The sequence below is a fragment of the Asterias amurensis genome, chromosome 11 (genome assembly GCF_032118995.1).
Source record: "Asterias amurensis chromosome 11, ASM3211899v1".
Classification (NCBI taxonomy): Eukaryota; Metazoa; Echinodermata; class Asteroidea; order Forcipulatida; family Asteriidae; genus Asterias; species Asterias amurensis.
The window spans coordinates 10,789,782-10,806,677 of record NC_092658.1 but is presented as its reverse complement, the minus strand read 5'-3'; the positions used below and the strand labels follow the sequence as shown (position 1 = coordinate 10,806,677).

The window sequence follows — 16,896 nt, the reverse complement described above, 5'->3', positions numbered from 1 at the left end:
AGTATAAATATGTTTTAAACATATTTTAAAAGGTTTCAAAATCCTTACACAAAAGGCGTTTCAAAGTTATGCCCTGCCAACATTTGCATCTTGAAACCAGGGATATTTTTGCAACTATAAGGGATAACTTTAAGTTACATTCAACATGGGGAAAAGTTTCAAACACTTTCCATAGTCGTTCATCAGAACATAGACAAATTGGTTAATATTCAAGGAAACTCTCTGCAAAATCAGGGAGATGTAGCAGCTGTAGTTTATAAACTCATCATCTTATGTTTTATAAGGTAATAGCTGTAAAATCCCTGATAAATGAAGTTTTCCAAATCGTGGTGTACTTACTTTGCCTACACCTGCACAGCCAACGTACTTCACTTTATACACAGAGCTAGAATAGAAACAACAAAATTTAAAGTATAAAATATTAAGAAGATTCACTTTGAACCTAAATCGCCAAGGACATTTTCCCAGGAATAACTCAAAGACAATAACAATAATAAAATAATAATAATAGTGAATAATTTTCATTTAGCACAAAATTACAATGAAGTCTCACAGCGCTTTTAAAAAAATGAAAGAGTGAAACCAGAACTATTGAATACAAATATTACAGAAAATACAGAAAGAACTACAAAATGCAACAGCTCAAGCCAAAAAAAACCATTGAGTGTATTTGTTTTACTCAATAATTTGTTTATTTATTTACAATTACAAGCCTGATGATAATTTTAGAATCCCTTCAATTGTTCCGTAAAGTTATTATTTATTCAGCCAAAATATATGAAACAATCATACAGACATGCATGACAGGAAAGTGAACAAACAATAAGAAAAAAAGGATAATAGGATGTCTAGTATATAAATGAACAGACTAGAATTTAAATTGGATTTAAAAAGCAGGAGTAAGGGGCCAGTCGTCAATTTCACCAAACTCTTCCTAACTTAGGATTAATCTTAGGACTTAGGACGAGTTAAAGACAGTGGACACTATTGGTAATTGTCAAAGACAAGTCTTGTCACTTGGTGGTGTATCTCAACATACATGTGTATGCATGAAATTACAAACCCGTGAAAATTTGGGCTCCATCGGTTGTGGAATTTGCGAGATAATTATGAAAGAAGAAACACCCTTGTAACACGAAGTTGTGTGCTTTCTGATGCTTGATTTCGAAACCTCAAATTCTAAACTTGAGATCTCGAAATCAAGTTCGTGGAAAAGTACTTCTTTCTCGAAAACTAAGTCACTTCAGAGGGAGCTGTTTCTCACAATGTTTTATACCATCAACCTCTCCCCATTACTCGTAATCAAGAAAGGTTTTATGATGATAATTATTTTGAGTAATTACCAATAGTGTCCACTGCCTTTAAGTTCCGTATCCAGAGACGTAGGATGCATTGAATCCATCCTAAGTTAGAACGGGTTACTCGTTCGAGATTTTGTGAAACCCGCTGCAGGGATGGGACAGAAGAGAATGGGTATGGGTGTAGAGAGCAAAAATTGAAAGGCCAAGTAACATAGTATGCAATTGAACACAGGCTAATGATTAAAGGCAACATTAAAGGAACACGTTGCCTTGGATCGGTCGAGTTGGTCTTTGAAAAGCGTTCTGTAACCGTTTGTTATAAAATCGGTATGGTTAGAAAGATGTTGTAAAAGTAGAATACAATGATCTACACAAATATGCCTTGATATTGCGTGGTTTTCGTTTTACCTCGTCGACAAACACGGTCGGCCATTTATGGGAGTCAAAAATTTGACTCCCATAAATGGCCGACCGTGTTAGTTCGCGACGTAAAATGAAAACCGTGCAATTTTGAGTGATACTTGTGTGGATCATTATATTCTACTTTTAAAACATCTTTCTAACCATATACATTTCATAACAAACGGTTTCAAACGCTTTTTATAGACCAACTCGTCCGATCCAAGGCAACGTGTTCCTTTAATCGTAAAGGCAAGAAAGAACATAAAAAACAAAAAATTCATTCTAAAATGGCCAAGATTAAAACAAGCCAACCTAATCAATGACTCAGGAGCCTATTAATGCCAAAGAGGAGAGAGTTACAAAAAAAAAACTTAACTACCTTCCGCTAAGTTTATGCAGCACTTCTCCTTGATCACTGTCCGTTGATGATTTCCTGAGGTTGGGGTCTCGGTCAGTAGGGACTTTGAAACCACTGTATTCATCTCTCAAGACGCACCAGATGTCGTGGACGTTCTGAAACACTTTGCCTGTTCGCAAGTGACACTAACGAGAGAGAGAGAGCAAAAAACAATCACATAGGTAAGTTAAAAATTGTGATTTTTTTTCTTAAAACAAAAAAGCATAATTAATAATATCTAATCTTGTCTGTTTGTAATGTACTAATGAAATTAGCAGCGAAGATATGGAATGGTCTTCCATATTACATTCGGGCAGCTTTCACAACTGATAAATTCAAATCAGCACTCAAAACACATCTGTTCAACATGCACAACTAATCATCGCCTTTGACATTATTTTGATATGGACATTTGAACTTGCCCACAGGGCATAATAACTTTAACTATTCTATTAGATATCACGAGTAGTGCACTTGGGGCTCAGCTGATGACTAGAGTGCAGATATTTTAGCAAGCGCCATGAGCGCCTGCATTGGCAGATACCGGAGCTATATAAGACTTTGATTGTTCATATTATTATTAATTCTTTCTTCTAAAAAAGGAAAATAAACAGTAGTAGTCTTGGTGAAAATGCAATCTTACTTTGATAACTGATACGTAGACTGGCCAGCCTTCATGTTGCTTAAGTAAACTGCTGATCTGTAGACATAAATAAAAAGTTGCATAAATCATATGAACTGCCCTCAGGTGCTGAAGGAAGTTACAGGTAGGGTCATAAAGTACCCCAATTTTAACAAAAACATTACTTAGTGAGAAGCACTGCCACTGTTGAAAAGTGTGAGTACAAATGATTTTGAGAAAGGATTCCCTACAAAGTAGTTATGGTTCGAGTAATTTTTCACCCAAAAACATTTGGCTACAAAAAACAATTCAAGCATTAATCGTTTCTCAGACTTCTGGGGGTTCACTGAAAATTCAAATTTCCAATGGTGTTCTTTCACTAATGCTGTGGCCAGAGATGCATTTGGTACTCTCAGTTGCTGCCCTGACGTTCTTAATAAAAAATATTGTGACAGTTTTTTGCTGTTTTCATGAAGTAGACACTGCATGAATGTTCTCAATCTCAGATTTCTAAGCGCCAGTGTCCATTCAAGAACACAGCTAATGCAGTGTCTACTAATACTGTATTTTCACACGAGTGTTGAATCATCTACATGTACGTTTATTAAGCAAGGTGACATCAGGTACCCACCGCATCTCTGGACGCAGCATTCATGAACAGACATTAAACATCTACCTCAAAGTCACTTAAAATAATAGCAAACAGCGCCTCCATGAGGTGAGAGCCGCTACCATACCTTTCCCCTTGAGCTTCCGTATAGAGACTCTCCATAGAGTTCATCCAGAACGTCTCCAGGTTCTATTCTATTCTGTAGAAGAAATACAGAATGAAAAATTCAATCATTTACATCTGTAGAACAGTGGGCCAGTGACAGAACAGAATTCACCTCAACATGCATAGACTCTTTCTATTTCTTTTTAATTGAAATGAAAGACAATCAGATGGAGATACAGGTGGGGTGGGGTTTGGGGAAATTGAGGGGGGGGGGGTCGGGGGAGGGCCAGAGGGGTAGATTTGAGAAAGGAGGAAATGGGGGTAGGACAAAGAGGGGCGTGGTTAGACTGGAGTTGAGGGGGTAGACATTGTGAGGAAGAACAAAGTAGAGGGTAGGAGAGGGTAGGGCAGAGCAGGGAGAGAAAGGATTGACCAATGAAAGGCAACATAATTTTAACGCTATTCAGTATACTTTTTATAGCCAGGGTATCTGAATAGCCCCATGTGCAGGTTGAAATGTGAAAGCGTTTTCATTTTAGAGATTACCTAAAATGAGCTGCCTGTAAGTATTAGGCAATTTTTGAGCAAAATTTAAGCAGTAACTTGTGACTAAACAAGACACTGCTCTAGAACTGCAAAGGTCGTGGTTTCGAATCCCGACTGAGTAATATGCCTGTGAAATTTGTTCACAGGACTCGGGAAAGTACTGAGTATACAGTACTAACACACATCGGTGTATGGGTAAAAAATATATATATTTAGAAAAATCCTTACTTTATGAGAAGCTACACTGTCTTCTTTGACATCAGCTACGATGACACGTTGCCTGATATGTCTAATAACTATCCCAAGGTCTTTACAAGGGACAAACTCGTACTGTCTGTACACCGGCAAGACCCATGTCTCATCTAGAAAACTGGCATTCTGAAATGGAGAAAGACAATAATAGAAGAAGCAATCATTAGTTGTCAAGTTTTTGAGAAAAAAGTAAAAAACACAGAGCGATATTTTCAGGAGAGTCTGCGTAAGTAACAGTACTTGGAAATACGTGGTGGGTTTCACATGGTGTAATTGACCGCAATCTTTGAAGAAAAACAATGGAAAAGTGTACACATTGCGCATAACTCTAATCCAATGAAAACCTTTCACACATGTAACATCAACGATGGCGGACAATGAAAGGGCACAGCATTAATCACAAGCCTCAAAGTGTGATGTCAGAAGTTTAGGCCGTAGGCTATGGCTGTGGCAACACCTTTACATTTAGGCATAGGCTGCCCCTTGCAACAGCCATAGGAACAGTCATAGCCGCAGTCGCCACTTCGGACATGACCAAAGTTTCCTTTCAGTGGTCCAAATAGGGATTTAAGTCAAGATGGACAGCGCGCCGTATCACCCGCTAGCTCTGCATACGTCTCTAACCCCTGAGAGGGAAACTCTGATCCGTGTCTTTGATTGGCTATCATATACGCCGTGCGTCTCCAAAAAGCTCTATACGCCGAAATGCGTGCGTATAAAGATGTACGTATTTACTTTTTTGTCACGCAACACTGAACGCTAAGGCTATGACTTTTATTACACACAGCGCATCCAGCGTGTGACGCGACTAACGCCCAACACAGAACGGATCAACCACAGGACTAATGGTAATATCCAATATACTTTGATATTTTAAAGTCACACTTCCAGGGGTTACGATCGAGCAAGGCAAGCTGGGGAAAAATGGCGTAGCGAGATCGATCACCCCTGGGAACGAGGTTGATAATGACCTACCTTAGAGTTCAGTTCAAACTGGATTTCTGATGTCAAATGTAGAAGCGACATCAATGATTCTGAATAAAATGAAAGAAAATTATGATTTTTTTTGCTCTCAAATTCAAATTCATGTAGATTTCAATAATTTCAAACTCCACGACACACATCTATTATTTTCTTCAGCCATGATTTATATGCTAAGAAGTTACAAATTTCTTGCCTTTTCTGAATAACGTAAATTAAGCAACTGCCATGACCAGGGATCAAACCCACACTCTGATGACTCTGTCGCGAGAACTTGTTCTTTACCAGTCGGAAATGAAACAGCAATATAAGTTTAATAACAAAAAGTTTCCAACTTACCAACAAGCATGTCACTACCAATAATTGACATAAGAGGATCGTACCAAATCTGTGTCAAAATAAGAAAATAAAATGACATATAGATTTACAATTTTCATTTCTAATCAATCAATCAATCAATCAATCAATCAATCAACAGACTTTAACTAAGAAGCATCATCATCTGTTTTGTCTTTAATTCTGACAACAATTGGGATACAATTCTCTGTGGTGCAAAGGTACCTAGAAAGGTTTCAGTAGTCTAAAAAGTTAAGTTTAAACAGAATTGTAAAAAATAGTTTGTGGCCTGACGTTTCAACCCTTGCAGAGTCTTTCTCAAAGCCTTCATGAACCATTGAGAACGACTCTGCTAGGGTTGAAATGTCAGGCCATAAATAATTTGCACATTTATACCATCGGTCATTTTGGTTGGTAAGCAGATTGTGAAAGAAAAAGTGTGATCATCAGTCTACAGGAAAAACATAATAAAGAAATATTTAAACTAATCAAGCAACAATCAGCTCAACGCAATTTTATTCTGTTTAAATCAGGTTCTGCTAACATTTCCTGTTTGTTTATCAAACAACTACATATGTTTATTTTGTGTATTTGAATTTGTTGGGCAAATATTAACTCAGTCACAATGGTACATGGAACAGCTGTGACTTATACAAATTGACAAAGCTATTAAGCTTGAATTTTGGAAATGAATTGGCAAAACAATTGGCAAAACAATTCCTTTTGCAAATTCATCTGAAAATTGATTTAATCTTTCCAGAGACATATGAGACTCAATAAGTTGACGTGACATAAACCACCAGTTTTGACAAACTTGTTTTAAAAAATGAATAACATTTTGAACACAGCACTGCATGAAAACTCTCGTTTTAATAGACTGTGTAAAACTTCTTCATGCGTCGACAACATCTAAAAAAAAACACTACCACCCTTTGAAATTAAATATTCACAGGTTGATTTCATCGTACATGTATCTACATTTATATACAGACCCCTAGCACAATGCGAAATGCACACATGCTCCTGCCCCACATTTTGGGGGCCGATTTGGGAGTCAAAATGTGCACAATAAAAATGTGCAAAAGCGGAAATGGTAGACACGCATTGTTCTGAGGTGCCTTCCAAGTTGTGCAAGGTAACTTAGTGCAAGGGGTCTTTAGGATTTAAACAAATAAATGGTTCCAATTACCAAACACTTAATGAGAACTGTTACTGAATCTGAATTACCTCGAGCATCCTGTGGTTCTTGAGAAGGTGCTGAATAGGAACACTAAGAATCTTCTTATTGAGACAGATTCGGATCAGGAAGCGGCCACGCCCTTGGTGGCTCTTCACCTGCAGGATGAGAAATTGCAAATTCTTTTCTCAAGTTCCGTAATAACTGTAACTGATATTTGTCTGGAGGCTACGTCACATGGGCCAATATGTACAGGCAACCAGTTTCAGGCAATCTCTTAGAAGACAAAACATACACAAACTTTTAATTTCATCTTCACATAATTGTACTGGGACCAGTAAGATGCTGTTATTAAAGTGGTTGATGTGTATGAGGTCTATTAACGCCAGCAAAAAGCATACAAACCGTTTTCTTGAAGGGCAAGGAAATTTTTCATAGGTTAACTGCAATATATCAAGACAATGTTAATACTCAAACATTTCAGAGGTCACCGAGGCAGTGACTTTGAGCATGGAGGCAAAATGAAGAATCATGCCTGTCTCTAGTCTATGCTCTGAGACGCTCCAGTTGTGTACCGGTAGTCACAAACACATGTAGTCAATAAATTCTACCGTTTCTCTAAACTGATACCGCCCCACAAACCACTCAGCACCAGAGGGCGCTATCATGCAGCAGTTAGTGGAATGATAAAGGTTTACACTGACAAGTTTATTTCAAGACAACGTGTATTTGTGACTAAACAACTGGAGTGTCTTGAAACAAGACTAGCCTGTCTCAAAAACACTCCAGACAAAAAAAAAAAAACAAAGATGTAAAAGCTCATCTAAATGCTCCCTGAAAAATAAAAATATATATAAATACTTTCTATATCTCCAATCTCCAATTCTGATTGTCTTTCCAGGTTTCGGTTAATTTCTGATCTTTAGTCAGACTGTTTTTATCCGGCAATGAAATCACGGCAATATCCTATGTCATGATTAGCCAGTGAGTCACACAACTCATCAGAGGTCTGCAAATTTTATAATGAGCTTGAGAAGACTACAGCACCTGCATAATTAAAACACATCATCTGATCCGTCAAGCTTTGATAGGCAAGAACGCCTCTTTCATTTATTTTCTTTAAACCCCTTATACCATTCACACAGACCTTTCTATGCTCTTTTGTGATAAGAGATGCTTGATACAGTTACTAAGCAGTCATTTTTTTTTTTTAAGCAGTCATTTTTTTTTTTTTTTGTAAGCCATTTGCGAGTTGGATTTTAATAACTGTCTGGTACAAGTCACAAGTTACATGTACCGCATAAATTTAAATTTCTTACAGTATCTTTAACATCTCGTATTAAATTTTTGCAGTATCCAGCTGGTAAAACATAGGATTTGAACCGCTGTGTTCTACATGGTCTATTGAGTGAGACATCTGATCTGGAATGGCAAAGGTCAGGGGCCCTAATCCCATTCAAGTAATATGCCCAATAGTTTTTTTTCCACAGAACTCAGGAAAGTACTGAGTATACGTGCTTTACACACACCAGTGTTACCCTAACACTGGTGTGTGTAAAGCACGTATACTCAGTACTTTCCTGACTAATATTACTCTTTATTCCTGATGTAAATTTAAGATCTATCAAAATCAAGCTAAGCGTGTAAATGCTGTACCGCCTAAAATGCACACTACACTGTATAGCACACTGGCCCATTGAACAAAGATTGATGTGATAATGATGTCATGTGAATCGGGTCAATAATTGTTATATCGGACATACAAGTGTTGCATGTTTAAAAAAAAATGTTAACCTTGGATCCTTCGTACATTGCTTTATGTCAATGTTATGCAAAGGTAAAAAAACAAAAAACAAAACACTCACCAGCTCCCTGTTATAGTTATACACCAGGGTTGTATTGCAGCCCTACCAATTTCAGTGGTTGGCAATAAAACAAATTTTGTTGGAAGTCTACCAAGGCAGGGGATCAACAAAATTATTCATGTTTAATTATTGGGCCATTATTGCTTAAGTGGGGCCAGGTTCCCAAACTGCTCATGTTATGGAGCCATGCAATAAGTTGAATGGCCTTTTGGCTGTATTCATTCTCTGTGACATTTGATACTCCTTTATCATTAGATGTGTCTCAGACACAAAGTGGACAATATTTTAAATCTGTGCTAGGCGGCAAAATGTATTTTTCTCAGAGTGCTGGGAGTCCTGGGCAGGCCCGCCCAGCAGCGCCCACCATGGCTACAACACTGTTATATACATTGAGAATATCACAGTCTGCTATTAAAAATCTGGGAGTACCAGTAGAATATCTGAAATATTTAAAGTGAAGTTCATCTGTCTCATGCCTGTCTGGAGTCACTGTTGGTCTCACCTTGTTTGGTGATCTGCACGCTTCAATGGCCAGCGAAAACATGGGATGTAATCTGTGTATAGGAAAATGTGTAATCAGTCATGCGTGAAGTATACACAGTGTGGATTATTACAATATCATGAATATAGGAAACATATGGTGTAGTCCAATCTAGCCAAATTAAACAGCATCATTCTTTATCTGTTATTTATTTCAAAATGAAACACAACAAACAAACAAAACATGATAGTACAGGAAAATAATTAACAAAATGTATGAATTGGGTGTAAAGATCAATTAAAAACTGCAAAATTATTCCTGATCCATTGGTCTTGGAAAAATTATACCTCAATAATTTGGGCGAGATAAATTGTTATAATTGGTCCAAAACTTTCTTAAAAAAAAAAAAAGACTTTTTATTATTTTTAAGATCACAAATTTTGAGGAGAAAACCTAGAAATAGGGCTTGTACATGTAGCTCAAAATGGTTTACTGGACCAAAATTTTATTATAAAGACCAAAATCAAAATGAGAAATAACTGTCTATGTAGTTTAAAACACAGAAACTGTCTTTATTTAAACAAGCACTAAGGGAGGGTTTATCTCATTTGTCGTTGAAAGGTACAGTATCAGACTCAAAGTCAACAAATGAACATTTAAGTTCTATTTGTTCGAGATATAACACACAGTTATGGTTTATAACCACCAGACTTGTACAGTAAAATGAGTTTACCAGCCCCGATGCCTAATTCACTGGCCTTGGTGGGCCTGCAGTTCAGGTTTACTGAAACAGGTGGCAAACTGAGAACAGGTGTCAATTGAGGTGGTATTATAAATATGCTGGTGGTGTTGAACGCGAATTTAAAAAGCACGGTAAATGTGAAGAAATGCATTATCAGGCTTGTTTGCTTTGTTTTTTGGAAGAGCAAGGGCACCAAGGCATTTTCTCCTTGGTAAAGGGCACCTTACGAGGGCATTTCTACTGGAGCATTTCAAGGGCACAAAGGCAATGACCAAGGGGCATGAAGGCAATTGCCTCCATTGCCTCCATGAAGTATCAAGCCTGGTTATCACATGTTGTACAACATTTTTGAGTGTCAATTCAAAGTGGAACTTGTTCTTGTATTTTAGAACATGAGATTGTTCTACACACTTTAAAAAAAAAAACCTGTTTTATACAAGATTCATGATACAAAACGCTTCGGAGTGTTTTTTTTTTGCAATGCAAATGAAATAGCTTCAACAGAATATAATGAGTTTCTTGACAGTTAGAAGACACAACAAGTATCTCATTTAATTTTCCCTTGCTTGTTTGGCTGCACTTACATTCATTGAAGCAATTCAATACAGCTGAATGCACTGACTACCCAAGTGTGATTAACGATCCAATATTCAGACTTTTGCAGCAGCACTTAAACTTTATTACTGTAGTACAATACCATTGATATACTGAATATGACAGGATAGGTTTGGCCCGTCTCATGAGGTATACTGGTTGTAATTTTAATAAATAATAATAATGGTGGCTGTAAAATTTTCTTGCAGCTTCAAAGACCCATCAAGTCAATATTTTCACAGATTTGTTATTTTATGCATTCATGTTGGGATACACAAAGTGAAAATACTGGTCTTTGACAATTGCCAAACATGTCCAGGGGTGGATTTCACAAAGAGTTAAGACTAGTCTTACTCATCCTAACTGAGGACCAGCCTTCGAACCCAGTGCCTTTAATAACAGTCTACATTTAAAGTACAGTGACCTTGTGTAGATTGCTACAAGTCAATCAATTTGTAGCAAATTGCTTAACTGCAAACATATTGTGTGCACAACGCATACTTGTCATAAGTTTGGATTGGACGGGTTGGCGGTAACAAGAGGTTAACAAGAAATTTTAACTAACTTTTACCCTGCTATAAACTACTTGATAAAACCGCAATGAGTAAACTTGTTGCAAGAGAAATGGAAACCAAATAGGAAAATGAAGATCTTACCTTTCGCTTCCCGCTGAGCTCATTAAAGATTCCATCCAGCACCAATAATCACGTTTGTAGAGCCCAAACACAGAGCCTGGTTCTTAACAAAGCAAGGTAAATCAAACAAGTAAGAAAAGATTGTGCACACTCCATAGTGATTTTAGTTTAACTGTTCCGTTTGTTTTTTTAAACCAATAAGCAGAATGTTGAATTGTCCTGTATCTTTCGTGTTACTTTTACTTTGCATTTATTTAAAGATAGGGTCATGGACTGGGTTTTTTTCCCAATGCAATGCTTATGTATAGGCCAAGTTATTAATGTACATTGAAGGTCGACCTGTGAAAGTGTCCTACATTTTAAAAGACTAAGAGCCTACAAAATTTATTTTACATATCAAGCTATTGCAAAACATTGTGACAGTTTTTTATAAAAAGTGTTTTATTTAGATGTAATTCCCCATTGGGAAAGCCACATCTTGCTTAAAGCCTGGTTCATACTTCCTGTGAATGTGAAGCAAATGTTGACGTCACAAACTCGCAACGAACAACTTGCAACAGTTGAGCTGTCAAAATTCGCTTCGCATTCGCAGGAAATATAAACCGGACTTAGCTCAGAAATTGAAGGAGTCTCAGGTTAAAATTGTTGCTAGTATTTTGTGCCTGTTTGTAGATGTCAGACTTACTTTTTAATCCTTTCCTGAGTATACATTCCAACGTCTCACATAACACCTGTAAGTCTGGGTCGCTGTCTGTCACTGGTTGTTTCTCTTCCTTCAATCTCAACAGGACGGCTGGGTGTGATGAAACCAAACACACAAAAAGTAGTAGTAGTACGTTTTCTTTTTATCCTCATGATCGTAACCTTCGATCTCCACTATTAGCATTATTAGGTCTAACAATAACAAACATATGTTGGCAAATAGACAATTTACGTTACTTCATTTATGAGGTATGTTTACAAACAATGCACGAAACTTACAAAAAAAAAAAAAAAACACTGCTGCAGAAACACCGACAGTCCCACACATAATTAGTTAATCTGTTTGTCGTCAGTTGGCATGAGAGAGATGATGTCAGCTGACAACTTTTATGTGAGACTGAACAGTGATAGTTCAAATATTATGAACCTCCACCCCCCCCCCCCACCCACCTCCCTCCTCCAGGCAGGAGTATTTAATTTCTTAATTAACAACTAACTTCTCCTTGGTTGGGTTGGGGTTGTTTGTCACTTGTGTTGTGTCACTACTTTTTACCCATCCCCCCCCCCAATACCATTAAATAATTATAAATAAAAGAATAAGACACCGACCCCGCCCATTCCTATCCTACCTTTTAATTTACTCAATAACGGATCCCTCATCGCCATTCTTCAACGTGTCAAGCTCGTTAAGACAATGGTGAAAACTGATTGCTACAAATGCAACATTTCAATCAGAATTGTATCGCCTCTTTGGCCTTGCAATTACGTGTCTTCTCCGGCCAACCCATCCGAAATTCCCGGTCAGTTGAGGTAGAAAATAGCACCTTAATGGCAGCACATCTGGCAACGTCTGCTGCTGGCCGACAAAAACAACTTTTAGGCAACAGCGACAGCGCCCTCTTTAGTCTAATTTACTAAATTAGTAGGCGGTGTATTTTTTCCATAAACTTCTATCAGTCAGTGATGATTCACTCATTTCGACGAGGACTCAAAAGTCTATCCGAACCCTCAAAATTTAAAACCACACTTTCAAACTATTTGATGGCATAAGGAAATGTGTAAAACTGTTTTTAAAAGTATTTAATGATTTAACTTCAGCATCATTACACGGTTTTGTTTTCGCTCTTTTGTAAATAAAAAGATAACCTTTGACATCAGTTTTTCAGTTTGACGCCCTCTCGCGGTCTCTTTTACCCTTGATCTGTTAGGTGAGTAAAGTTGAGTGAAAATGTTCTTGTAAAAATCCCTAATCATCGTCTTTTTAAACATATCTGAAAAGGAGTTGAACCAATATTCGATTAGAAAAGACATTAAAGAAGATTCTTATTCATATTTTTGTTTGTTTTGTGTTCTCGTTTTCAGCCTATAAGCAGGCAAGATGGGGCGACGACCGGCAAGATGGTAAGTACGCAATAATGTTCACGCAATTTGTCTGTACACATTTTTGTTAGATTGTTCATATTGCTGTGATGAAATGGTGTCGATAAAGGCAGAAATAGCTCGATGACTTGGCAGTTCTTATCTTATGCAATGTAGAGTGTGCCTTCAATGTTCAGTTTACATGGCTATTAGAAACTATCCATACTGGTTTAAAGAGTTAGATGTATTTTTTTGGTATACAAAAATATATGAAAAAATGGAAAGTGGAAAGTTCAGCATGCGTGCATTTCTATCTGATTTGTTGTGGCTAGTTGGATCCCGGTCCTGTGATGATTGTTGTTAGAGGGAACTATTAACAATTAAATGGTGTAAATCCGATTCGTTAATATGAACCACCATTTTGACACATCTTTAGTTAATTGCCATTATCGAAACCATTTATTTAAATAATAAACATGATAAAGAAACTGACGGCTAAAATGAATGTTTGTTAATACAAGTATAATAAAAGATAGCTGATCTATTCTAAACTCCATGAAGTTAAACTTATTAATTTTGAGACCATTTATTACGTCTGATGCACTGTACATTATCTTTGTATTTTGTTTGTAAAGTGATTCTTCTTGTTCTTGGAAAGACTGAACATTTAAGTTTATTTTTAAGTCTTCCGAGTTCCACACGTATTAGCACAAATGTGTTCTATTAATTTGTTAATTAAAAAAGCCTTTTATTTTGTTCCACACGTATTGGCAACAATGTGTTCTGTTTATTTTTAAGTTATAAAAGCCTTTTATTTTTATTTTTTTTTTGCAGTTACCGGTACTGTAAGAACAAACCTTACCCCAAATCCAGGTTTTGCCGTGGTGTCCCAGGTAAGAACCTTGCTATTTTTACTAGGTAGTGTTTTCATTTTGTTTCAATAGTTACTGACCAAGGATTACATAAATAAGTGTAACAAATTACTGAAAGTTAAAAGGATGTTACAATTTTTAATGTAAACTTCTTACTGTTTGCAGCTTCACAATCACACAAATTCCATCAAGAGTTTTATTGATTTGTTTTCCTTCAACAATTCTTTTTCCACAGACCCCACGATTCTGAAACTTTAAAGATTGATACTATATGTAATGTAACTTCATATTGTTTGCAGCTTCACACAAACTCAATCAAGTTAATCGATCTGTTTTTCTTCAACAATTCTTTTTCCACAGACCCCAAGATCCGTATCTTTGACCTGGGTCGCAAGAAGGCACGCGTTGATGAGTTTCCCATGTGCGTGCACCTGGTGTCCGATGAGTTTGAGCAGCTCTCTGCCGAGGCTCTGGAAGCTGGACGCATCTGCGCCAACAAATACATGGTGAAGTACTGCGGAAAGGACGCCTTCCACATGCGGATACGCTTGCACCCATTCCACGTTGTCCGAATCAACAAAATGTTGTCGTGTGCTGGAGCTGATAGGTGATTATTAATTGAACAGTTTTCTTTTGCTAAGTGATGAAACAAAAATGAAAAAAGTAATTCTCATCTGACATGTAAAATTTGTGCACATTTCAGAGGCTGTATTTTAATCAGGAGAAAAGAACATGAATGTGAACTGAAACTCAACTTATTTTTTCAACTTGGATATAAGAAGAGCGGATTTGTTTACTTTGTTGTCCTGCCTTTTGTGAAAGATACAAATATTACTTTGGATTTTAAAAAATTTGTAAAACTGGCCAACACTTTGATTTTTGAACGTCCAATTATTTACTCTTACGTTGTCATTCGTTGAGACTAAGATGGTCTAGAAAAATAACAAAAGTCTTTCCTTCTTTAAAATGAGATGTTACTTGTTTATGTTTACAGGCTTCAAACTGGAATGAGAGGTGCTTTTGGCAAACCCCAAGGTCTGGTGGCCCGTGTTCGCATCGGACAGACCATCATGTCCATCCGTACCAAGGACGGCAACAAGGCCTCTGCTATCGAGGCTTTCCGACGTGCCAAGTTCAAGTTCCCCGGACGACAGAAGGTAATTTGTCTGCTGACGTCTTTGTCTTTATTTCCTACATACAGTTGACTCTCTTTACAACAATGTCAGCGGGACTGGCCAAATTACCTCTTTATAAAAGGAATATTGTTACAAGAGGACAGAGTCGATTACAATAACAGTTTTGATTACCAATACTTAAAACACAAAATCGGGGCAGACTCTTTGTCCAGCCTGTGACTTATGTTGTTTCTGAATTAGTGGCTATGGCCAAGGATTGTCAGGATATGTACAACTTTATGGCTATGGCTTAAGTGCAGCGTAAATATGCATTGAAATATAGGATGTTCTTAGCTACACTCTTTTGCAACAGTCGTAGCCATTGCTGTAGCCGCCCATTTAGCTACGGCACAGTTTGGAAAAGGAATCTCTGCGCATTCTTTTTAGAACCACCCTATCCCCAAGAGTTAAAATGTATTTCTAAAAGCCTGCATACTTTACTTGGCACATATTTTCATTTCAACACCACTTAAGTTTGATTGTGCTTTTTCTTCTATTGACACAGATCTTCACCTCAGAGAACTGGGGCTTCACCAAGTTCACCCGCGAGAGGTTTGAGGAGCTCCGAAGTCAGGGTCGCCTTGTCCCAGACGGTGTGTCCGTACAGTACATGCCTGACCACGGACCCCTGGCCAAGTGGGAGGCTCGGCAGTGAGCCTAAGAACAATCTAGGACCGAACTATGGAACATGTGGGTTAAGATGCTAACAAAAAACCACTTGCTCGTTATTCTAGAAGTATGAAGCAACAAAATCAAACAGTTCGTACACTTGTCTTCTGAAAAGTGTAAGTGGTTGTGAAATGTATCCAATCGCTCTTGGTTATTAAAAAAAAGTTAAAGAACAGTCAAAACTGGATTCAGAGAGTAATAAAGAATCGACACTCGAATGTAAACCGAATGTAAACCTTCTGTTTGTCATATTTTTTTATGTTTGTGTATCCTTACGTAAATTTGATTGTTTACTTTTTGAAACATAGGTTAACAACAATTTGTGGGATAGGGGATAGCTCTAATATAGTCAAATAAAGTTATGGGTCGGTCAGCTACAGTGAGGGGAACATGCTAACTTTAATTGCAAAAAAGTGGGGGTTTTTTTTCTTCAGAAATGAAACCCGACTTAAATTCAAAATGATTGGTGTAGACACATCAGCTGCGTGACGGTGCGTTGGGTATTTCTGCAATGCTGCCCTGTCCTGAATATTGATTATTTTAAAGTTACAGTGTTTACTGAAACTGGTTGTCGACCTGGTCTGGGGAAATAAAGGAATCCTCCCAGTGTTTGGACCAAGAGTACATTCTCAGTCTGTTGAAACGTCTGGAACCCTTGTCATAAAGCCATGTTACTAGTGGGCAATTTTTTGCACGCAACTAAGCTGTATGCCAAGGAACTTCGGCAGCACAGAGGCAGTTCTGTATTTCTAACTCGATATCCCCGAGAAATAGGAAAACTGAACCATGAATATATGGCTGCTCTGATTAGCTAGCTTTTGGGTTGGGCCTTGGACCAATCTATTTGAAACTATTTCAGCAGTCGTACAAAATTTCATACAAAATCCCACCTCGCACATTTTATAATTTCTCTTTATTTATATCCTTGATACATGAATAATATAAACTATTGTTTCTGTATTACAGTAGTCGCTAGCAGTATTTCTTTTAAAACAAACATAACTAAATTTGCAGTATTTTTACCGCCCGGGTGCGTGTGTGAACTGACTAAAGCCAATGGACACTCTTGGTAT

General features: G+C 37.4%; 2 protein-coding genes across 2 annotated transcripts in view; one reads left to right on the top strand and one right to left on the bottom strand.

Moving 5' to 3' along the window:
* Positions 1 to 12,948, bottom strand: part of LOC139944673 (uncharacterized) — a 60,841-nt gene extending 47,893 nt beyond the window's left edge. The window contains exons 1-12 of the mRNA XM_071941745.1: positions 12,378 to 12,948; positions 11,732 to 11,839; positions 11,068 to 11,149; positions 9,097 to 9,148; positions 6,780 to 6,887; positions 5,556 to 5,604; positions 5,211 to 5,269; positions 4,212 to 4,361; positions 3,460 to 3,531; positions 2,744 to 2,800; positions 2,083 to 2,246; positions 340 to 385 (exon numbers count right to left, since the gene is read on the bottom strand). Coding sequence (XP_071797846.1) covers positions 340 to 385; positions 2,083 to 2,246; positions 2,744 to 2,800; positions 3,460 to 3,531; positions 4,212 to 4,361; positions 5,211 to 5,269; positions 5,556 to 5,604; positions 6,780 to 6,887; positions 9,097 to 9,148; positions 11,068 to 11,149; positions 11,732 to 11,839; positions 12,378 to 12,414 — 984 coding nt within the window. The 5' untranslated portion in view covers positions 12,415 to 12,948. The remainder of the gene's footprint in view (positions 1 to 339; positions 386 to 2,082; positions 2,247 to 2,743; positions 2,801 to 3,459; positions 3,532 to 4,211; positions 4,362 to 5,210; positions 5,270 to 5,555; positions 5,605 to 6,779; positions 6,888 to 9,096; positions 9,149 to 11,067; positions 11,150 to 11,731; positions 11,840 to 12,377) is intronic.
* Positions 12,949 to 12,995: 47 nt separating this feature from the next.
* Positions 12,996 to 16,047, top strand: LOC139944672 (large ribosomal subunit protein uL16-like). Its single transcript, XM_071941743.1, has 5 exons — positions 12,996 to 13,149; positions 13,942 to 14,000; positions 14,340 to 14,586; positions 14,974 to 15,136; positions 15,660 to 16,047. Exons 1-5 carry the CDS (start codon positions 13,127 to 13,129, stop codon positions 15,807 to 15,809), a joined length of 642 nt encoding a protein of 213 aa, XP_071797844.1. The 5' UTR covers positions 12,996 to 13,126; the 3' UTR covers positions 15,810 to 16,047.
* The last annotated feature ends 849 nt before the right edge of the window (positions 16,048 to 16,896 follow it).

Excerpts from the sequence above, each read along its gene's own strand:
- LOC139944672 (XM_071941743.1), top strand. The coding sequence starts at position 13,127 with ATGGGGCGACGACCGGCAAGATG. Across the intron at positions 14,587-14,973 it reads TCGTGTGCTGGAGCTGATAG|GCTTCAAACTGGAATGAGAG; the intron begins GTGATTATTAAT and ends TTATGTTTACAG. Across the intron at positions 15,137-15,659 it reads AGTTCCCCGGACGACAGAAG|ATCTTCACCTCAGAGAACTG; the intron begins GTAATTTGTCTG and ends CTATTGACACAG.